The sequence below is a fragment of the Lodderomyces beijingensis genome, assembly GCF_963989305.1.
Source record: "Lodderomyces beijingensis strain CBS 14171 genome assembly, chromosome: 2".
Lineage (NCBI taxonomy): Eukaryota > Fungi > Ascomycota > Pichiomycetes > Serinales > Debaryomycetaceae > Lodderomyces > Lodderomyces beijingensis.
This window is the reverse complement of record NC_089971.1, coordinates 1,482,528-1,505,132: the sequence shown is the minus strand read 5'-3', so window position 1 is coordinate 1,505,132 and position 22,605 is coordinate 1,482,528. Positions and strand designations below refer to the sequence as shown.

The 22,605-nt window shown below is 44.8% G+C and overlaps 10 protein-coding genes across 10 annotated transcripts; 5 read left to right on the top strand and 5 right to left on the bottom strand. All coding sequences in view use genetic code 12, as the record gives it.

The window, feature by feature from the left end:
* Positions 1–731: 731 nt before the first annotated feature.
* Positions 732–1,517, bottom strand: LODBEIA_P17800 (uncharacterized protein; the record flags this gene model as incomplete). The annotated part of the gene is made up of 1 exon (XM_066971706.1): positions 732–1,517. The coding sequence occupies one exon, from the start codon at positions 1,515–1,517 to the stop codon at positions 732–734; it is 786 nt and encodes a 261-aa protein (XP_066828718.1).
* Positions 1,518–2,872: 1,355 nt separating this feature from the next.
* LODBEIA_P17790 (uncharacterized protein) lies at positions 2,873–3,553 on the top strand (the record flags this gene model as incomplete). The annotated part of the gene is made up of 1 exon (XM_066971704.1): positions 2,873–3,553. The coding sequence occupies one exon, from the start codon at positions 2,873–2,875 to the stop codon at positions 3,551–3,553; it is 681 nt and encodes a 226-aa protein (XP_066828717.1).
* Positions 3,554–3,645: 92 nt separating this feature from the next.
* LODBEIA_P17780 (uncharacterized protein) lies at positions 3,646–4,518 on the bottom strand (the record flags this gene model as incomplete). The annotated part of the gene is made up of 1 exon (XM_066971703.1): positions 3,646–4,518. One exon carries the CDS (start codon positions 4,516–4,518, stop codon positions 3,646–3,648), a length of 873 nt encoding a protein of 290 aa, XP_066828716.1.
* Positions 4,519–4,786: 268 nt separating this feature from the next.
* On the top strand, positions 4,787–6,328 carry LODBEIA_P17770 (uncharacterized protein; the record flags this gene model as incomplete). The annotated part of the gene is made up of 1 exon (XM_066971702.1): positions 4,787–6,328. One exon carries the CDS (start codon positions 4,787–4,789, stop codon positions 6,326–6,328), a length of 1,542 nt encoding a protein of 513 aa, XP_066828715.1.
* Positions 6,329–6,827: 499 nt separating this feature from the next.
* On the top strand, positions 6,828–7,241 carry LODBEIA_P17760 (uncharacterized protein; the record flags this gene model as incomplete). The annotated part of the gene is made up of 1 exon (XM_066971701.1): positions 6,828–7,241. The coding sequence occupies one exon, from the start codon at positions 6,828–6,830 to the stop codon at positions 7,239–7,241; it is 414 nt and encodes a 137-aa protein (XP_066828714.1).
* A 286-nt stretch (positions 7,242–7,527) lies between these two features.
* LODBEIA_P17750 (uncharacterized protein) lies at positions 7,528–11,517 on the bottom strand (the record flags this gene model as incomplete). The annotated part of the gene is made up of 1 exon (XM_066971700.1): positions 7,528–11,517. The coding sequence occupies one exon, from the start codon at positions 11,515–11,517 to the stop codon at positions 7,528–7,530; it is 3,990 nt and encodes a 1,329-aa protein (XP_066828713.1).
* Positions 11,518–13,408: 1,891 nt separating this feature from the next.
* On the bottom strand, positions 13,409–13,912 carry LODBEIA_P17740 (uncharacterized protein; the record flags this gene model as incomplete). Its single annotated transcript, XM_066971699.1, has 1 exon — positions 13,409–13,912. The coding sequence occupies one exon, from the start codon at positions 13,910–13,912 to the stop codon at positions 13,409–13,411; it is 504 nt and encodes a 167-aa protein (XP_066828712.1).
* Positions 13,913–16,899: 2,987 nt separating this feature from the next.
* On the top strand, positions 16,900–19,122 carry LODBEIA_P17730 (uncharacterized protein; the record flags this gene model as incomplete). The annotated part of the gene is made up of 1 exon (XM_066971698.1): positions 16,900–19,122. The coding sequence occupies one exon, from the start codon at positions 16,900–16,902 to the stop codon at positions 19,120–19,122; it is 2,223 nt and encodes a 740-aa protein (XP_066828711.1).
* Positions 19,123–19,548: 426 nt separating this feature from the next.
* On the top strand, positions 19,549–20,496 carry LODBEIA_P17720 (uncharacterized protein; the record flags this gene model as incomplete). The annotated part of the gene is made up of 1 exon (XM_066971697.1): positions 19,549–20,496. The coding sequence occupies one exon, from the start codon at positions 19,549–19,551 to the stop codon at positions 20,494–20,496; it is 948 nt and encodes a 315-aa protein (XP_066828710.1).
* Positions 20,497–20,629: 133 nt separating this feature from the next.
* LODBEIA_P17710 (uncharacterized protein) lies at positions 20,630–21,961 on the bottom strand (the record flags this gene model as incomplete). The annotated part of the gene is made up of 1 exon (XM_066971696.1): positions 20,630–21,961. The coding sequence occupies one exon, from the start codon at positions 21,959–21,961 to the stop codon at positions 20,630–20,632; it is 1,332 nt and encodes a 443-aa protein (XP_066828709.1).
* Positions 21,962–22,605: the final 644 nt, after the last annotated feature.

Here is a 22,605-nt window from a genome sequence, read left to right as displayed (position 1 = left end):
CGTGGACCGGGAATCGAACCCGGGGCCCAACGATGGCAACGTTGGATTTTACCACTAAACCATCCACGCCTGTTCCTTACAAATGGTGTAATTACGGGCCACCTATATCGGTAAGAAATACCAGCTCATGCAGCTTTTATATAAGTAAACAGAATTTGGCCTTATTTGGAGAAGTTTCCATGCCATCAGGCTCCCATTTAGCATTAGACATAGCACATAGAATATTGTTGAGAGACGTATACTTCCGTTTCATAATCTTAGGGTGTTTTTTTTTTGGAAGTAATTTGCACCGAAATGGCTGCGAAATTCACAACCACTCACCGGAATCTGATACCAAGCCAGTTCTCGTTATATATACTAGCCAACAAGAACAACGCCTAGAGAATATATCATACATTGATTAGTAGTACATTTTCATTCTTCATTTACTTTTGCACCGTGCAGAAGCTATGAGTGCAGAAGTACACTTTTCTCTAAAGCACAAATATGCGGAGGACTGGAGGAAGCTGCTCCAAGAGCATGTCCTTTTCCGAGTAAACTGTGCACGAATCATGAGTTATAAAGAGGTGCTTTTCTTGCATGGAAGGGCCAGCCCAAAATCCGAATTGATCAATGCCCAATTCAAAGTCGGCCTATTCCAATATCCTTCTATTCACCATCCAAAAAAACAAAAAAACATCGGGTCCTGCCCCGTAGAGTTTCACGGCAATCACTCAAAACACATATCTCAATTAATCCGCAGTCTCCACTCCTCCCAAACTTGTTAGAATCCTAGTCATTTCCTTAAACCACAAAGTTTGTCTCTGTAGTTCGTTGTCGACAGGTTCTTTACCATGTATTTGAGCTTGCAACAGTTTGATTTTTTCATCCAAAGCTTCCAATTTCCTCACCTCTTCATGATAACGGTTCTCCGTGCCTTCGATTTCCACCTCAACCTGCTTCACTTCATCCTCAACTTCGTCTTTGCTTTCTTGCAGTGGCGGCGCGCGCAAATCTTCCACTTCATTATCTAGCATATACCGCAAGACCTCCTTGTCTATATTTTCCTCGTTCAAGAGGTGTTCAATCTCTTCTTCTAGCGCAGCTGCCTCGGCCACATTTGCTTCAATCTGAGATTTGCTAGTTTGGAACTGAGTATATAACGAGCTGACCTCGTTTGATATCACCACGAGCTCGTCGATTTTGCTCCTCCTCTCAGATTCAAGTTCATTTGACTTTTGTCTTGCCGACTCAAACTCGACTTCAAGGGCTTGTTTGACTTCGTCGTTGATCTTCAGCAACTGGTCCTTGCTAAGCGACGATAGCTTACGTAGAAACTCCTCTCTTATTGTTCTTTCTTGGTAGTCGAAGGTGAGTCTGGAAAATATACGTTTCCACTCGTCGACGCCCGCTTCGACTCCCTTTGGGTTCAGGACATTCGAGTTTTCAAAGTCTTGCCTTGCCCGAAGAAACGAGTATTTTTGACTAGTGAGATCCTCGAGATCACTCTTTATAGATTTTGCCGATATCTCTGCCATGCCGGAATGGTTGTTCTGGGGTTTGGGTCTTATGGAGTGTGTTTGCTCCTACTGTTGCTGCTGCTGCTGCTGCCAACAAGCGCTACATACGCGTCGTTTTTTCCAGCTAAAGAAAACGAAAAAAAGCAAAAACAGATAACCAAACCTGTGCCAACAACCCACCAACCACCTGTAGCTTACTCAGAAAGTTAAGCTCAGTAGAAGAATAACAAACTATCTCCTCACTCAAACCATGAAGCCATGATCAATCCAGATACTCAAGAAGCAAAGTTGAAAAAAAAAGTAAGAAAAGAAAAACAAAGTGGGGGCGAACTGGGAATCGAACCCAGGGCCTCTTCGAAATCTGATGCTCAGGAAGTTGAGTATTCCCAAACGAAGAATCATACCACTAGACCATTCGCCCTTTCTTGAGATTCTGGACCTGGCATGGTTTTACCTATATTACAAAACTAGATCAGGCTTACAGCATCATGTGTGAGAATGTTACTTTCTAGCTAAAAATGCAGGTTTTTGCGTTGTTGCTATGGAACTCGATGCTACTCTCGAAACCGATCGGGATCTTGGTTGGTCTTACTCTTTTTGGGGAACCAGCGGGGGTCTGTCTGGACAAAGCGAATATTTTCTTGTCCCCCTCCCCGCCTGGTGTGTCTCGTAAAGACAAGGAACTAGACCTGATTCCCGATTGAAGATTATTCTCCACTAAGAGAGTCCCGTTTACTTACGGTGCGAGGCGTAAGATTCGGCAACGCTGACCAGACAACGCGTCTTCTGGAAGGTTTTCTCTTTTTTTTTTTTTCAGTTTTCAGTGAAAATCAGCCGATGTGAGTTTCTCACATTTTGAGATCCTTGAGAAGAGTAATCCGCTCTCCCACTAGCTAGAACCAAGATGGCTTTCAAAGTCGCGGAACAACTATTCGAGAAATCTCTGCTATTTTCAAGTGGTGATTTTCAAGTGTTGACAGAGTAACGGTGACGCAGCCGGGAAGGGGGTCCAAATTTCAACCCCCTTGCCAACTGATTTCTAACCCAAGTTTCTTTTTTGTCGGGAATCACGAGACAATTGAACCCAATTGCACGCCCCCCGCACTGGATGAAATTGATGGAGATAAATCCGCTAAAGTGGGAACTGTGCTTGCTTATTATCCGCTACAGGTACCACTGACTTATAAGCACACACGTTAAGGTTAATTGCCAAAAAGGAGCTTAACTCAAACACGATACATATATCATATATATAGGTACATATATATATAAGAGAGAACGAGGCCCCTGAATCTTCAAATTCTAGACGACCATTCAAAACTCCGCCAGCAGCTGCCCTTTTGTTTTTGTAAAGAAGGAAAGAATATCCCGTAATGTCAGACCCTAGCGCTAGAATCATTTCTCACATGAACGATGATCACCAATTATCGTTGAATGATTACGTTGTGGTGTACGGAGCAGTCGATCCCAAGATTTTAGTAGAGGACTCGGTCAGGATCACCAAAGTTGACACCGAAAGCATCGTCATCGAGTATGATATCATCAACCCGGCAACCACGAAAACATTGGCGCTTTATTGGACAGATGCCGAAACCGAGGGCGAGGAAGTGCCAGTTAAATCGTTTTCCGACATCAAGGGCAAATTGATTGCCATGGCTAAATACTGTGCTAATAAACAGGGCTTTGCTATGAAGAAATTGACCGAGGTTGTTGCACCGGACTTGGGTGGATTGGTGATGTACCCTACTTGGATAGTGTTGTTGATCAATGCCTACAACCCTAGTATTTTGAGGAACTTGTTTGCCAACGATGCGTTGTTTAAACGAATTGTGCTGTATTTGCCACCATTGGCATTTTCAGCTTACCAGTTCACCGAGTTGAACGCCTTGAAAATATGTATTGGATTAGCTGCGATCCACTTGAGCGAGGTATTGTTCATTGCAAGACCCTTTTTAGCGAGACGTAGAGCTCCTACTGACGTTAGATTGAAATGGTACGTTATGAATTTCATTGAGGGATTTACTGCTTTGCTTAGATTAAAGAAGTTGGGTTAGTTTGTTTTTTTTTGCTTAGGGGAAAAGGGGAAAAGGAGGGGGGGGGAAGCTATATGGCGTGAAATGTTTTATATTATGTGACGATAATCTATCTACTTCTTCTTTATCTTCTTGTTCTTGTTATCTGGTTCATCATCAGCATCTTCCAAAGCCCTCTTTTTATCGCCGTCATCATTATCGCTCAAATCCAATTCCTCTCCCTCTGAGCTGTCTTCTTCGTCCCCATCGCCGCCATCGGAATCCATCGATAGGGCTACAATGTAGTACCGCAAGGCATTGATGAATAGATCTTGCGCAATCAATTGAGTCAATTCCTCCCCGTTTCTAAACTCCTTGCCCGGCTTCTCGCCCGTCCATGCAAACCAGGCAAAAAACGACTTCATGCCTAGCCTGTACCTCTTTTTCTCTTCAGGTGTCATGATTTTGCCCTTGGACTTTTCCTTCACTGCCTGCGGGTTGATCTTTGCTAGTTCTTTCGGCCACTCAACAGAGACTGGCTTTGACTTCAAGTGCTCTTCGCCGTCGTCGCCCATTACAGAGTAAAACTCCTTAGTGACACTCTGCTGCGGTATAAGCGAATTCTCGGCAAAGCTAATGGTGATTTCGAAATCCTTTGGGTTGACATTACCGGCTCCGTCGCCATTGGCGACGCGGTATTGAACGTGAATGTCGTCGATATACTCGAGATACTTCAAGTCTTCGGGGCTTATATAGTCTGCAAAATCGTCATTCTCGGCGAGGATAATGTACCAGAACTTGGGTACTTGTTTCAATATCTGTCTTCGCTTGGCGTACATCGGCTGGCTCTTTTTGATCCGGTAGATCTCGGCGTCCGTGTCAACTTGGCTCATCTCACTCTCCCATGAAGATAGACTTTCTAGACTTTTCTGGAGTTTCAACGATTCATCTTCCTGTTCTTTAGTTAGCCGAGCACCAGCATGCGTGTTGTCGTTTTCGTCTGCCATTTCAGTTATCTATTCCTATAGTATATGTTGTTATAGCCAGTTGACTGTGGAGAGGGGGGTAGGTTTCGGGGCAAGTATTGAAAAAAAGGATCAACATCCGAGTATAAGTTGCACCACCATTACCACCACGATAATTAGTATCGCGCAGAGTTTACGCTTAGGAACGAGTCGTTTCTCTCCACACACACACACATACACACCATTACCACCATTAACACAACCACCAATACAAAAGAAGATCCTTTTCAATTCAAACAGCACGCCTTTTATGTCCAAGGAAAATGAAACAATTTTAAAAGTCCTTCTCACAATAGACAAATACAAGGGGAACCTCGACAATTTCAGAAAAGCTGTAACTGACGGTGACTACACATTTATACAGCAACCACGACTATTTCTGCGGCTTTTGCTATGGAAGACTTGTTTAATTACAGGTTCATTGAAGATCTCGACGTGGTCGGATAAACTCAATGATTCGCGAATAGTGTTCCATCAACTCATCACGCGAGATGACATGAGAATACCGTGGCACAGTCTAGATCAAGATAGTGCTTATTACCAGCTGCGGGAAACCACAAGGAAATCCAGTATCAACCATAAACTGGCGCTACGTGGAACCAAGTCTTTAAAGAGAAAGACTCATTGTGTGCATGTCACGGAAGATCCATTATCTGAAACCACCACCACCGGTGATGGTAGTGACAACAAAACTGTGCCACAGGAAACTAGTGATCTAGAGTTGCTAGAATGCATAATCTTAGATATAGAGAGGCTCTTTCCAGGCGAGCCGTTTTTCCATGACTTGAATAACCCAAACACCGTCCACATAAGGAGGCAATTGATTGAGATTCTTTTCGTGTGGTCGAAATGCAACCCGGAAATTGGATATAAGCAAGGTCTTCACGAAATCTTGGGGTTGATTTACTGGAATCTTTACAAGGAGTCGATAAATTACGACGTCAACGCCGCAACTTCGCTCACGAAGGAAGAACAGGCAATAGTGAACTTGTACAACAAAAACTTTCTATGCCACGATATGTTTGTTGTGTTCAACAAGTTTGTCCTTGCGAGCGGCATAGCTACGAATTTTTACGAATCCGAGACCCGGCTCTCGAAGCTGTTTGACAAGTTCAACATCTACTTGATGAAAGTCGACCAGTTCATCCACTACACGCTAACTACCAAGCTCAATCTCGAGTCGCAGTTGTGGATCATCAAATTCTTGAGACTCGTGCTCTTGCGTGAGCTCGGGAACGACTTGGAAACAACCAATTTCGTCTGGGATAAGCTTATAGCCACCCAATCGCATCACAAGAACACGAGTGCTGAACTATCGAGCTTGATTGAGATTCTTTACTTTATGATTATCCAACTTTTGATTCAACAAAAAGTCGATATCGTCACTTCTGATTTCAGCGATTGTCTTTCTTTGTTGTTACATTATCCGATCCCAAAGTTTGCATCTCCAACACAGCGAGAAGCATTTGTCAATAATCTCTATCACGATGCTACTAAGCTCTACGCTAGAAGGAAAGATGATTTGAAATTGTACGAGTACGGAATGAAACTCAATAACAAGTACAACCCGGGATTGAAAATCGGGCTCAGTTACCATAAGAATGGCAGCAACTTGAGCGTTTCGAGTACTCCCAGGTCTAGTATCGAGTCACTCAACTCAGTAAAAAATCTCCTGCTTACCCCTGCCAAGGATCCTAGCCAGGAACGGGCAGAAAAGATGAAGTTTGAGAAAATGAGGATGGAAATGAGGCTAAAGAAGAAAGCTCAGCTGATGGTGAATTCATCGGGTTGACTCTTGATTTGGAAAAAATATAAAAAAATCCCTAGCGTCTCATGGATTATAACCGGTATCTGGGTATCACACTATAGTTGAGCGTACTTCTCACAATGCAAACCATCCAAAAGATTGGCTATATATCACAAAATTTTGGTTTCATCGCTCCATGAGCAGCAGCCTTGTTAATCAATGAGCGGGGCGTCTTTATATCTTTGCTCCAAATTGATTTGCTGCGCTAGAAACATGTAGATTTGCTCCTATTATGGAGAGATGAACTGAGAACAAGTCTAGCGTTTGAAGTTTCTCCAAAGAGTCCCAAGCAAGACAATCATAGCGTGAAAATAAAAACCCCCTTGTAGTGAATAATCTTCCTTCTCTCGCGTTTGGTTGTTTGTCGCTGGTTTCTCGTTGCTCGCTGCACCTCCGAAAAAAATCCAAAATTTCCAAGATCTCCACGAAGCACAACCCCCCCATCACCATCAAATCAACCAATCATCGGAATCAGCCAGAGACCATGGGAAAGCGGAAAACAGCAGCACGAAAACCAACCAAAAAGGAAAAAAGGACGCTAGACACCCAGTTCACCTGTCTATTCTGCAACCACGAGAAATCCGTGATTTGCACCTTGGATAAACGAAACCAATTGGGTGAACTACATTGCAAGATATGCGGTCAAAATTTCCAGACTTCGATTAATGCTTTGAGTCAGGCTGTTGATGTGTATAGTGACTGGATTGACGCGTGTGAGGATCTCGCAGAAGAGGCTGAGAAACGACAAGATGAATATGATGATGAAGATGATGAGGACGGCGAGCGGGGAGATGGAGATGGGGAAGGGGAAGATGGAAAGGAGGATGAGGGAGAAGAGAACGGAAGAGCGGCGTATAAGGGACGTGAAGTTATTGATTCTGATGAAGAGGATTACTAGACATGTGGAGTTCATTGTTGATACTCTTTTGTATCGTTTTATTGAAAGCATTAGACATGATTTATATGGAGGGACAAAGTTCTTGGCCCGGGTCACTTGAGGGGAGGAAATGGAGAAATATCTCAAAATCTCAAGCGGGTGCTTCTACGTAGATTGTCAGGGACGAAGTTAAAAGAGGATTAGCTCCATTGAGGAAAGTTAGCCGAGCAAGTGCTCAAGTCTGTCTCTATCCCAAAAAATGTTTATTAATTATTAATGCAAAATTTTTTTTTTTTTTTTTAAGTAATCAATGTGTCAAGTCATTCAAAACTTGATCATACGTCTCATTCAACGATGAATTTATATCCTGCTGATGCTTTTTATCCCACAATGTATCATCATCGCCGGCTGCAGTGGCCATGGATCCCGGCACCGCATGCGGTCCCAGTCCCTGTGCCAATTCCAGTGCAGGTCCTAGTGCAGGTCCCAGTGCCAGTGCCAGTGCCAGTGCCAGTCCCATTCCCAGTCCTGGTTCCGACCTCATTTGCAAATTCTTCAACTGGCGCTGAATGCCTGCGATATTCAATATATCATGATCTTCACACTCACTATTGCCATTGGGGTGCTTTTGTTGGAAAACCAGCTCCAAGCTCAACCCGTTCTTCTTCAAATCGCCCAAGTATTCAATCACCTTGTCCAAATCTGACAATTCTATACTCATCAATTTTTTTCGTAGTTCGTCTCCTGAAAGCTCCACCTCGCTGTTGGGACGATGGTAATCTTTCAATTTGGCGAGCTTGAGCACGGAACCTTCTTCTCGGTTCAAATTGGCCAAGTTTGTCCGCGAACTCGATTTAGAGCTAAGTGGGCTTTGATTTATTGGCACCGAGGCATGGGGAGGCTTGGTCGGTTGATCCTCGTTCTGGTTGGAGCTATCCGATTCGGAGTTGCTCGTTGAAGAGTGGCCTGTGGAATGGCCCTCACCGTTTTTGATCAAGTACATGTTTGCCAGGGTAGAAGGCGCGTGATCAGCCAAGCTAGGATCAATCAATTGCAAACCCTTTTCGATACTGGAGTCGATAAAGATGAACCGGATCAACGTTTCCTTCCCGTCCAAGTCCAAGTCTCCCCTCAACTGCAACTGAAGAAGCTCATCAATGGAGTTTTTCAATTCGGACCTTATTGAGCTTGCTCGCGATACAAACGCTTTGATTTCCGGTGATTGCAAGTCCAACTTTTGTTTGCCCCTGAGCAGAAGAATCGAGTTCAATTGCTCGGTCAAGGATATGGTGGCCTTGGAGGAATTGGGGATTAGTGATGCCGCAGATGCCGTTGAATGGGCATCGTGTTTGTCCGACGCGTACAATAACCTTTCCATGTTTCTCATGGTGTATAAACCAAGTCTTTCCTTGAACAATTCGGGGAAGTTTTCCGAATTGCACTCCAAATTGATGATTGTCTTTGAGCTTTTAACTGCATTGACCAAATCGGATGCTGAAGTCGAGTCTACGACGTTGCCGAGTAAGGAAATGTAGCCCAAATTCTTGCAAAAGGGGAGCACCTTGGCGATCTGCATGATGGAAGACTGGCTAAAGTTCTCATTCTCCAAATGCAACCTGATCAATTTTTGAAACACGGGAAGTTTCGAAGTGAAATACTGCACCACTGAAAATTCTTTAACTTCTTGCGATTCGTTGTGCTGCACAAGGTTGGCGTCCTTGCCAAAAGTGGCAAACAACCTTTGATTGTTGGAAAAATCAAGGTACTTTAAATTTGGCAACCTCAAAAACACATTTTCAAACACTTCTTTAAACAAGTCGTTGAAGATTGAGTTTGTTGAGTTCAAGCTCAAGAACGATAAGGAAGCATTGGACAACATCTCCTCGAAATTGCTTTTGTTGGAGATGTCCAGAAAGATCTTCCACATTTGCAAACTTGAGAAATCATTGTAACCCAAATCCAAGCCGCGTGCAAACTTCTTGAATAGCCAGGTATCAACAACAATTTTCAAATGTCGTGGAGTCAAATTGTTGAAAGCCAAGCCTAAACGGGAGGTTCTTTTCAGCACAGCCAATTGCATCAAGCTTTCAAAGACTTCCACGTTGGTGATGCAGCATCCAGTCAAGATCAACTCATCGATACCTCCACGTGCCACCAACGTGGCTACAAACAACGACCAATCCATATCGGATCTGTTATCCTTGTTGCATGTCATTCTAATGGTTTCGTCTTCATTTTTTTTAGAATCTGGCTTTTTCTTTTTCCTTTTCAAGACATTCACCGATAGTGCAGGACATTGGGTCACGTCAAGCTTGTTCAAAACCGTGTTTCTTGATAAGAACCAGCAAAGTAAGGACCATCCTTCTTGACTGATTGGAGTGTTTCTCAAACTGAGTTTTTCCAACTGCCTCTTGGCACTTATTGACGATAAGAGAATTTTAAACTGCTCAACCGAGAGGCTGACACCGTCCAACGAGACACAGATAATGGGAGCAATCCTCAAAAAGTCGGCAAATGTCTGTATTTCAATCATGGTGGGACTTGGGTTTCTCAACTGCAACATGGGAAGCGGTGCCATGGAGCCAGGTGGAATTTGTTTGAGGATGGCCGGTATAGGCAAAATCTCTCTCAAATGGCAGCATCGGGAGTACATTGTGTCAAGGGCCATTTTTTCAACCGGTACAGTGTAACTACAGGCCGCCAGGTGAGGATGATGATGAGTCATTGGTTTGTCAATGGCAATCCTCTTGGCTTTTGCGCTAACCTCGGGTTCTGGTTCATCGGAGGTCATTGAATCTTGTCCCTCGCTCATGTCATCTTCGTCGCCGCTGTCTGCAGGTTCATCTGCCTCGTCTGTGTACTTGGAGGCATCGGCGTCGGCATCCTTCTTGATAAAGCCGAGGGCACCGGTGCCTCCGACAACTATTCCTCCGCCTCTGCCCATCTGTGACTTTTCAATGGCGATTCTATCTTCTTCCGTCAAGGGGTTGACATGAACGACTCCACCAGGGAGTATTTCGACATTCCCCTTTCTCGGTGTTCGCGACGGAATCTGCTGTGGTGGGTCTATTAAGAATGTCGACGAGTGGAATGCTACCCTTTTCAATGGTTTCAAACCTTTGAAGCTGGGGTTCAAGTCCAAACCGGTCACGGCAGGCGGGAGAACGGGCGCGGGTGAGGGCAGGTAAGCTGGCGAGACAGCACGTTGCAATTGGTCACCGGTTGACTGCGAGTTTGCTTTCCTCTTGAAGAAGCCAGATACTTTCGAGCCCGCCAGGTCGGATTGCAATTGCACTTGCAGCATGGTGGGTGCTGGCAGCTGATTATAGGTGACCGTATCATAGCCGTTGACCAAGGCACTTGGCAAAAAGGATGGATCATCTGGCTCTGATGGTCCAGATACCGTGGACAACCTGCGCGAGGCATTGGAAGCGCGCCGTCCATCCTTTTGCTGGTAAAACTTGATGTATTCTTCTAGTCTCGGGTCCTTGGTTGTTTTTGAATATGCTGGTGTTGACATGGATCTGTTTAAATGGCCTCCCGAAGGCAAGTAGTCGAATGGTGTTGATGCCGATGCCGATGCCGATGCCGATGCTGATGCTGTTGATTTCGAGTTTGAGTTTGAGTTGGGAATATTCATATCGTAGCTGTCTTTGAAAATATTAGGGTTGCGAACAGGCAAAGTCGATGTCGATGACGACGTTGCTGTGGTTGTCGTTGGTGACGGATCCGAGGTATCCTTGTGGAATTTCCCTTTAAGCTTTGAGAACAACCCGCCTGCCGAGTTGCTTCTCTTTTTGGCCTTGTGGCCGTGACTGAAATTTTCAGGCGATGATGCGATATTCTCTTCCTGAATAGGTGTGACTGATGGTTTTGTCTTTGTTGTATTCGAGTCGTTGGTGTTGGATATGCTGGCGTTGAGGTGGGTGCTTACTGAATGGGACGGTGACTGAGGAGGAGATAAAGCAGCCGACTCCTTTGCCGTGGGCTTTGCCTCTGAATTTGAATTTGTATTCGTATTTGGATCTGACCACGAATCGTTCTGCTTCGAAGGATGAGCAACAAGGGGATCCATGTACGAGTCTCTCATAAACCAATCCACATCGGCATCTTTGACACCCTTGGTACGTAGATTTGCATCTTCTTCTAGCAAGCCTCTCATCCTATCCACGGCCGAGGCTAGTGGCGGAAGAGGCGGCGTTTCGTGCAGCTTGTTAGTCTTTATAGTGTTTTCAGCCGTGGCGGCCTGACTATTTTGAGGTTCCGTTGGTTTTTGGTTGCCATGCTCGGATGTCATTATAGGTCAGCAGAATACGTGGGGTTGTTTTTTTTTAATTTATTTATTGATCTTCCTATGAGTATGAATGAATGAATGAAGGAATGAGTGAGTGAGAGAGTGAAGGATCTCTAGTAGGGGGTATAGTGGAGGGGTGTGTGTGTGTGGGGGGGGGGGAAGGGTGGTTTCTGAGTAAATGATGCTATATGCCTGTGCCAGTGAGTGAGCGTTGCTTGAATGTGAAAAGCTGTAAAAGCTGGTGTTGTTGTACCTTTGATAGCTGTACCTTTGATAGTTGGAAACAACCAGCACGACTAACTAGTAGTTGAATCAAAAGAAGAAAAAGGGAGATCGGCCACATCAGCTGTAAGAACAAAAAAATCTACTTACGAGGATGGGGAGATTATACCAAGTGTTTAAAAAAAATCCACACAACCAGAGCTTGTATTTCTTTGAGCAGGAGTATCATCCCATGTACTCCACAGACAAGTCCTCTTGTCGTCTTGCCTGCTACTAAAATGAGCACCACGAGTGAGTACTACTAAAGAGTACCATAATATAGGCATTTGTACAGATCTATTTGACCGTGATACATATACTATAAATATGCAAATATCGGATCATTTTTAGATGGTCTTTTTACTTGTCTTTCACTATCCCTCGACCTAATCTGGGAGTTGACCCTGGGCAACGAGACGCACACATACAAACACACACATATGAACGAGGGTCCTTCACTCGACGGTGAAGAGAATTTTACTCTTGGCTCAAGAAAAAAAGATACTCTTTCCTCGGACGGACAGAAATGAGCAAACGTGTTGGTAAATTTTTAGGAGAAAAGGGAGCAAATTTGCGGGAAAGATAGAACGAGACACTAGCTCAGGGCAATGATCGGATCAGCTGCAGCTTCAGTTGCAGTTTCAACAGAGGAGTTCAACTCATATGAAAACTTTTACGTTTATTTTGCCATGCCAGCGCAGTAACCAAGTGAATTGCTTGCCATACACGTACTCACGCTCACATAAACCAACCCACCTCTCGCCTTGCAAAGATACGAAAAACGAGGAAAGAATGAACAGACATAATCTTGCTCTTTCTCTTTCCCACGCTCACACTCACTCTTCATACCGAGGCATGCTCTTTGGGAAATAATTTGGCGAGTGGGCCAAACCCGTTCTGATACAACCAGCAAAAAAGAAAAACAAAAAAAAAGTCGAGCTGGCCAGACGTGCAAACTACCCTCCCTCCTCCTAATGACCAGCTTGATTCAATATTGAATAAAAGCAGCTTGTACTGGTCACAAGAGCAAAAAAGAAAAAAAAATGACGACAACTGCAGGACTCGAACCTGCGCGGGCAAAGCCCAAAAGATTTCTAATCTTTCTCCTTAACCACTCGGACAAGTTGCCATATAGCATGCACTTTGGACCAGTGGCAAAAAAGATGGGCCTTGAGCAAAAAAAAAAGAGTGATAATGTGAGGTGATTCAATCGATATTCTATGTATGGCCATGTGAGATCCAGATTTTAGACGATTTTAACGACGAGTAGCTAGTGAATCACTAGACTCTCTGTTTTATAGATAAAACACAAAAGGCTACTACAGGTGGCCGTTGCGTGAGGATGTTCTTTGTCATGCGCGAAAACTTGATTTTTGAATCAGAGCCAGAGACAGAGACATTTGAGACTTTCACATTAGATAACTAGAAGGAAGGAAGAAAAGAGGGGGAGGTGTTCTCTACGTAAATTTATATTGGGGGTCGTCAAATAAAAGAATTCTCTTCAAGTTGCTTTTAACCAGTACAAGGTGGCCCCTCACAAACATCATCGTCAACACCAGGGTAGATTCGATAGCTTCATCTGAGTGAAAATTTCGGGATCTTCTAGATTGAAACTGTCTAATCTCAAACACACTCAGATTGACCTCGGTTTTTTTAACGGCAACTGGATCCCCTTTCGCTCCAACACGCCACGAATTTTCACAATGAATGCGTCCCATGCTTCATCAGTTACCAAACGGAAACAACTCCTCACATTCAACTCATACTCCGGATATTGACCCTTCATGGTCCATCTGAAATTCATGGTTTTGTGGAATATGTAGTTGACGGCAGCAACTAAGATATCAAGTTCGTGGCGGGGCCACGGTTCAAATTTGTCCTTTTCGAATGATTGCGTCACCATCTCGGGCGTGAGGCCCACGTCCGTTACAATCTTGTGCAAGGAATGTAAGTTTCGCTTCGGTTGTGGTGGTGGCCGCGATGGTGGTTCCGGGTTGTTGATGATTCCAAATGGAACGTCTTTTTTAGGGTCTGCATTCATGGGGTTTTGATAACTTTTAATTATGTTTTGTAAGCGTTGGACTTCTTGTTTCAATGTGCTGATTGTGGCGGCTTCATCTGGTACATTCCTGTGCATTTTTTTTCCGAGAATAAAATGGGGATTTATTGTTTTGATGACAGGTACTGAAAATTGACGATGGTTCGGATTAGGGGGGTTTATAAATGGTTTTTTTTTTGCAAGTTTAGCTCAACTTCGAGTTCAAGTTTGTCCAGGGGGGGGGGGGAAGAAAAGGGGAGGTGTGTTAGGTTTTCATCTGGCTTATAATACTCCGCATTTGATTTGACGACTTGAACTGAGCGGGGATGGGGGTAAAGTCAAAGTCAAAAACTTTGTTTGTTTTTGGAGGCGTGGGTGCTATTTGCAACCATTTTCTCACGGAGACGAGGAGGAGCGGCAGTGAATGGTAGCGAGATGTCAGTGTCAATGTCAAGAAGCCCGCGTTTGCGACACGTCAATCATCCTCTTGCTCCCCGCGTCCTACCCATATTATGTATCTTTGAAGAGTTCGGGGGTTAATCACATATCCGGATTCAAACAAGTTTCCCACCGGCAAAAAATCCACCAAAATACTCATGAAACTTAAAAAGAAGGCCGCGAACGATCCCGAAGCTTTGAGCCCTCCACTGCCCCCCCTGAGCCCTGAGCAAGTAGTCTTTTCGTGTCGTGGCGTGTCTTGCCCTCCTCTCTTGCACTTGCTGATTGGAGGGGGGGGTATTTTTAAGGTCTCCACCGCCACCAACACACATCGCATCAACTCTATGCTTCGCATGACTACAGCGTGATACAAGCGAGTGGCGATGCTCAACCAGGCGAGTCACGTGAGCCCAACTGAGTGAGTGAGCAGAAGAAATAACATCAATGACGTAGGAGCTTCATCTTCATATCCCGATGACTGAACGGGCTCTCTTGATGGGAATAGGGGTACCGCCTGTCTTTTCTTTGCTCTTCAGTCCATACCCGAATAAATATCCGTGGGGGGAACGGGCCGGCACCCGTCATTTTGTTGTGTTCAGACGAGGCTTAGTCTCAAATAGACAAAATTGAAAGCGTTTGAGCGTCATGGATCTTAGTTGAGGTTTGTTGCCGTTGTGAGAGAGAGATCTCTGGTTATGCGCAAAAGTTGTGAGGGGGGGGGGCGATGTTGCGCGTGGCATTACCTGATTGGGGATCTCGATGCTGTTAGATTTTGAATCGATTTGCCAAATTTGCACGTCATCGTAACATCCTCTTTTTTTTTTTTTTTCCCTCCCACACGCAACGTGTTCCATGGTTTGGGTGGTGGTCATTGACAAATGAAAATGAAGTCAGTTCACATAGTTGTGCGAAGAGCAGCCTTTTGCCCTTGGATTGGTTGAATTGACCGAGTTTGTTTCCATGTTTTCTGTCTCTCATGAGTTCGGAAACGGTGATTGGTGGGATGTGGGTCCCACGCTAGTGCTTCCTGAATATCCCGTGATTTCAGCCGCAGCCACAAAATTTTGTCAATCCATTCACCCCGCAATTGCGCTTTTTTTTTTTCCTCCATTTATTTTTCCACGTATTATATTCAGTGTATATGCGATGAAAATGACAAGAGAAGATGAGGAAGAAGAAGAAGGACAAATTGAAGATGGGGAATTGATTCGAGTCGAGGGAAATCTCTTGGATTGGTGAAAATTTTTTTTTTTTAATGGTCCTCTTTCACGAGATGATCCCCTCTTCTCTTGCGGGCCTGCGAACAAGGAAGTCGGAAAAAAAGAAGGAGAGGCAAGGGAAAGGGGATGGATGGTAAAGTCACGGCGTTGGATCAAGGTTAGGCTCTTTTTTTTTTTAACTCTTTTCGTTAACCAAACACAAGTCAGGTCGAAAAAAAAAAATTTTAAAGCCTCATTTCGCCTCGATTGCGGGAAAACACAATCCCCCTCCCATGTGGATGGGATACGGTTGTAGGTTAAATTATAACCAAGGAAGAGAACGCAAGAAAGACAAAGTGAGAGGGAGAGAGTAGAGTTGAACACGAGGGATTAAATGGCAAACAAATTGCAAATTTCTCAGCCCGCAATAGTTGCCATCAATAATATCCCCCCCAAAAAATAAGGACACACATCCTGTTTGCAAGAGCAGTAGGTGCAACTGTAAACAAACAAACACACGTTGACATGGACATTTATTACTCAGTTGCTTGACTCGCAGTTTGAGATGTAGATGAGCGACACCAAGACTGCGACACAGAGACAGAGACAGAGACAGTCTAGTGTACCTGTAGAGTTAGCCTTTCCCTTTTTTCTTTTTCTTTTTTTTTTTTTATTTTCCTTCGTCTTTAATTATTTGCCACTGGCGATGGGGTTGGCACTATTGTTCTGGCGGTGGCTGGGTTACAGCCACCATCATGGCCATCTTCTTCCTCTGGTTCTTCACCTGGCTAACGCGGTAAGTGAGTGCAGAAACAACACGAGCTGCTTTTTCTCTCCAGTGCTGCTGTTTTTGGATCCCGCCTACTTTCACTGAAAAATTTTCTTGACTGTTTGGTTACGTTGAGCAGAGCAGAGTAGTTCAGCTACTAGTCTATTAGTCATCATTACCACCATCACCAAGGGATACAGCACAACCCACTACTCCTCTATCTGGGATCCCCTTCCACTGCTAGAGTTGTCATTCTTACAGTCGATCACGATACTCCCATGAGTGAAATGGGTAAATCCGTGCTCGTCTGGCAAGGAAAAAAAAAATTAAAATTTTATTAGTGGTAGTAACTCACACTCTCACTCACTAAGCGGCACAGTACAGTTTGTCAGTCAGTCAGTCACTCACATTGCATCACAATTTTTTTTTTCTTTTATTGTATTAAATTAGCTGTTGGTAATAACGTAGTAGGTAATATATAAAGGTTGGCTAGTAGGTGAAAGAGAGAGGGTGAGTTGTAAAACTTGGCTGCCACTTTTACAGCAGATACACAAGTCATTTTTTTTTTTTTTTACAACCAACCTACCATCCACACTTCAACTCCACTTTTCATACAAAGTCGGTATAGTTCAAGCCCAAAGGTCTAGGCTGGTCTAGTAGCTGCTCCAAATCTCAGAGATATGGGTGATTCGTCCAAAGCAGGGACTTTATCAAAGTTGGGAAAGTTGTTTGGTAAGTCTTCTACCAATTTAGCCACGATTAAGCAGCAACCACATCAAGATGAACCACAACCGGGTAAGCTGAAGAGTCCGGATTTGCCACCCCCTGCTGCGCCCGCCGCCCCTTCGTCATCCACATCCACGTCCTCGTCATCCACATCCACGTCCTCGTCTGCATCTTCATCACAACCACAACCACATCCGAAACGAGATAGAAGCCAATCGAAATCAACAGTCGCCACTGTCAAGACAAACGTGTCGACGATACCAGAAGATGCCAACACTCACGACGAGGACTATCTACTATCGCAAGTGGAAAACGATGAAGTGACCCCACTAAGACAGATTAAACAACCACAGCCCCAACTGGTCAACACTGCTGCCTCGTACCAGAGCTTAAATAATGCCGCAGCAGCAACGCCTCAAGCGTCGGCAAATTCGTCTCCAAAATTAACCACTACTAGATCCCCATCTCCTGTGAATAACATTAGTAATAACCATACCAATAACGTGTCAACAACAACATCCCCCATGCTGGTGAATTCCCTAGATCAAAGAAAGCAAACATTGGCCAGTGGCACTACTTTTGTACCAGCAAATGGCTCAAGACACGCCTCTGTGGAGAAGATCCCCCAGTTACCCACTACAGCTCCAGCTCCCACTTCGGTTCCACAACCCACCTCGAACCGAACTTCACCAAGCGTGTCGCGTTCGTCATCACGAAAAGTGGTTCAGCAACTCAAGGCAACGTCTTCAAACTCGATTGCCTCGGCCAAACAAAAGAATGAATCTGCTGCATCATTGGTCAGCGGCACATCATCACAGCCCGTGTCGTCTACAACAACAGCAACAACGGCAATGCTACCTCGATTCGTCATGCTAGAAGATGGCAGCCATGAACACCATTTGAAATCAGCTAAACGACACGAAAAATTGTCCAATATGTTGAAGGATCTACTAGGGGCTAAGAAATTGAGAGACGAAGCTAAAAGTGCCGTGCCTGATATCTTACAAGGGGCAATGCAACAGAGCACATCTCAGTTACATCAGCAACAACAACAGCAGCAGCAACAGCAACTGCTGCAATTGCCAGACGCTAGCCATCCGCCGACTTTGTTCTCCGGTTTAGTCAGCCAAGTGAAGAACCACACTAGTCCCTACCACCAACCAGGAACAGCTGACATTGTCACTAACCACAAGGACCCAAATGCCCCCACTGGACCAGATTGCCGTTCGTTTGTTGAAAAATACGGCAGGTGTCAAGAAGTCATTGGCCGCGGCTCATTTGGTGTGGTTAGAATATCGCACAAGAAAATCGATGCTCCTGCAACAACATCGTCGTCAACATCTTCACCAACGGAGTCGTCTCCCACTGTGACTTCAAACGGTACGCTGGAAAAATTGTATGCAGTCAAGGAATTCAAGAGGAAACCATCAGAGAATGAAAAAAAATACAACAGGCGATTGACTTCGGAATTCTGCATTTCGTCGTCGTTGAAACATCTCAATATCATCGACACTTTGGATCTTTTGAAGGATGCCAAAGGTGACTACTGCGAAGTTATGGAGTTTTGTTCTGGTGGTGACTTGTACACCCTCATCATTGCTCTGGGTAAACTCGAGTACGCCGAGGCAGATTGCTTCTTCAAGCAGTTGATTCGCGGAGTCAACTACATGCATAATATGGGCGTGGCACATCGAGATTTGAAGCCGGAAAACCTTTTGCTTACTCAAAACGGGGTGCTCAAAATTACTGATTTTGGTAATTCCGAGTGTTTCAAAATGGCCTGGGAAAACGAAATCCAATTCAGTGAAGGGGTTTGTGGCTCATCACCTTATATTGCCCCTGAAGAGTATAACCAAGAAACATTTGATCCTCGATGTGTGGACATTTGGTCGTGCGGTGTGATTTACATGGCCATGAGAACTGGTCGACAATTGTGGAAACTCGCCGATGCCACCAAGGATGAGTTTTTCGAAGAATATCTCGCCAAGAGGAAAGATGCCTCTGGCTACGAGCCCATTGAGAATTTGAAAAGAGCCAGATGCAGAAATGTCATTTATTCGATATTGGATCCTAAGCCCGAGAGAAGAATCACCAGTAAGCAGATTTTGAATAGTGAATGGGGCAGAGAGATTAAGGTGTGTGAAGCTGGCGAAGGGCATCTTGCGAGTTGTTGCTGAGCAATGACGAGTATATGTACCCATACATACATATATATATAGATTCTAGATTTACGAATAACTCTAGAGATTTACTCGACATGAAAACCAGTAGATGAACCCTCTATCTATTCTTACATCGTCAAGTCAAGGGTGAGTTTGGGTGGTTGGGTGTGGCTGTTGCGAGTAGCAAGAAAACATCCAGACGCGTGTATCACTGTTGAACAACTCCTTCCTTTTCCTCCTCCCCCTCAAAAATAAAAAAAAAAAAAAAATTAATTACCAAAACAACCAAAAATAAAAAAAAAAATATTTCACAATTTCATAAATCGTCGTCGTAGTCAAAGCTCAACGTACCAACCCAGATCTCAAGATCTCCCGAATAAAAAAAAAAACAGAAAAAAATAAAGACCTCCCTTGATTCCACTCGTACCACCCTCATCATCCATGGTTGAACTATCAGATTATCAACGACAGGAGAAAGTCGGCGAGGGCACATACGGCGTGGTGTACAAGGCGCTAGACACCAAGCACAACAACCGGATCGTGGCGCTCAAGAAAATCCGGCTTGAGTCCGAGGACGAAGGCGTGCCCTCGACCGCGATCCGCGAGATCTCGCTCCTCAAGGAGATGGAGAACGACAACATCGTGAAACTATACGACATTATCCATCTGGACTCGCATAAGCTTTATCTCGTGTTTGAATTCTTGGATTTGGACTTGAAGAAATACATGGAGCTGATTCCTTCGGGCAGTAACACCGGGTTGGAGCCGCAGATGATCAAGCGGTTCATGTGCCAGTTGATCCGCGGCATCAAGCATTGTCATTCGCGCCGCGTGTTGCATCGGGACCTTAAGCCGCAGAACTTGTTGATTGACAAGGAGGGCAATTTGAAGCTTGCAGACTTTGGGCTTGCGCGAGCTTTTGGGGTGCCGCTCCGGGCATACACGCACGAGGTGGTGACGTTGTGGTACCGCGCTCCCGAGATCTTGTTGGGCGGGAAACAATATAGCACGGGGGTCGACATGTGGAGCGTTGGTTGTATATTTGCCGAGATGTGCAATCGTAAACCCTTGTTTCCCGGTGACCTGGAGATTGATGAGATTTTCAGGATCTTTAGAGTATTGGGCACTCCGAATGACTCGGTTTGGCCCGAAGTGCAGTATTTGCCCGATTTCAAAACGGGCTTCCCGCAGTGGAAAAAGAAGGATTTGAAGGAGTTTGTCCCTAGTTTGGACGAGGTTGGAGTCAATTTGTTGGAGCAGATGTTGGTTTATGATCCTAGCAAGAGAATCTCGGCTAAGCGGGCATTGATCCATCCTTATTTCACCGAGGTGGATTTACCCAGTGGGGGAGGCATCCATGAGGGCAATTTCTCGGTTAACATGGGGTAATCCAGAGGAGGCTGAAGGTGAAGAACAAGAGATGAAAGAGTAATAGAAATTAAGAATTAAGATGCAAGTTTTTGTATATTTTTCTTTTGCTGGGGCGAGCGGGAAACAGGCCAGTGGGGTATCATTATGTCAACTAGACTTGACTTTTTAGAAATGCAAGTAGTAGTAAAAAAATTGCAAAGTAGATGAAATTTGTCGATTGTGGTGCAGTTTGAGATTCGTGCGAGATGGCAGTAGCAAATGCGTCTTGCCTAAATGGTAACTTTTCTTCTTTGCTTGTAGTGGTTTTTTCAAATGATAAATTCGTAACGTCATTAGTAGTAATTTCCGATTCCTCGGCTTGTTTTTCTTCTTCATCTTCTTCACCTACGAGATCTTGTTGCAAGAAGACAAGCTCATCGTTGACCGAGTCTTTTTGTTTCCGTGGATTCATGCCAGTTTGCGCGAGGTGAGTTTCGGCTGCGCCAGTAGCAACAACAACACGCGAGTCCATGTCCTTTGACGCTTGATTAATTTCGTCATTGCAAGCGCACTCAACTTCATTTTTGTCTATAGCAGAATCTGCCAAACAAAGATTAAACGCATCAACACTCAGCCCTTCACCATTAGGGATAGTAGTGCCCGAATTTTTCTCACTTAATGCCTCATTTTCCAGCTCATCAAAGCTTGCGTCTCGCGCATCGTGTCCCGAATCGCACCTCATTAACTTCAACCTGGCCACACTCTGATTCATCTCGCGGATTCTTTGCATGGAGACCTCGTTGCGTGACTCCAATAACGCCAACAACTCACGTTGCTGGCGGTTCTTACAGCCAATCGCACCTACAGCACGGCACATCTCGTCAAAGTCCAAACTAATCTTCATGCGCCATGACTTCAGCTGCATCAATGCATTCCTGAGGTAAGTTGACGAGTCTGTACTTGGCATTGCTGATGGTGATTGATTGGGCTTTTCGCGCAAGTGGCACGCTTTGTCTCGAATTGGCGAACATGATGCTGGCAGCAAATGAGGCAAATTGCCATTTTCCATCAATGACGATGCTTCGTCGAACAACTCGTCGTCGTCGTCGTATGAATCGTCGACTTCTTCGTACAGATGAAGTAAGCTTTGCGGAGGAGGAGTAGAACAAGAGGAGTCGTGTGACTGGCTGCCTGGTTTTGCGAGTTCAAATGTGTGTTTTGCAAGATTGCCTTCACTAACGAATGGTTCTTGTTTCTTATCTAGAATAAACGTAAGCTTCTTTAAAGGCGCTTCAACGTCTCTAGCCGAGTCAAAACCAAGGTCCATTTCGAAAACTGGCGGAAGCAACAACCGAGCTGGTTCTTCTTCTTCTTCCTCTTCTTTGTTCCTCAAAGGTGGTGGCGATGGAGGTAGTAGCAGTAGCAGTAGCAGTAGCAGATTTCCATCTTCTCGATTCCTAGCTTGTCGTGAACGTGGATGTGAATGCGAGGCCACTGAAGCCATGTACTACCTTTTTTTTTTTTCGTTGGTTGGAGCAAAAGTGGGGTTGCCAGCCGGGCAGAGGAGTTTTGTTGTATGTTATGCCCGTTGGAGTGGAGAAACTCTTGTCCAGTGGTGTTCTTTTTGCCAAGGCTACCTTGCTGACGAGGATGAAAGGCAGAAGTTCGTGTCTCAAGGTGAACGGGGGTGTGCTATATGGTTGGCTAAGCTTAAAAAAAGAGAGATCTTGTCTGGTTTGGTTTGGGGTTAGTTTCCGGCAGTAATGCGACTGAGGAAAGTACAGCATCTGGGAGTACGCTTCTCCCCGCAGAATGTGACAGCGTTCGCAGTGCTATTGCCCATTGCTCTTGCCCACAGCAATCGCAACCACAACAAACAGCCGCCAGAAAATTTGCAACCATGATACTTACAGTAGACAAAAGGGACACAACGCTACCACTTGTTTAACAATACTCCCAACAAGGTAATATCGCTAGAGTCCCCCCAGCCACAACCTGTCTCCAACCCAATACTCCTGTATCCAGCTCGACGCTGAACTGGTTAGACAACCACTGCCAGATCTCATCGCGTGGTTAAAAGAGATACATGCACAAGCTGATTTACGTTTTGAACTAAAGACTGTAATTGCAAAATTCGCATCTTAATTT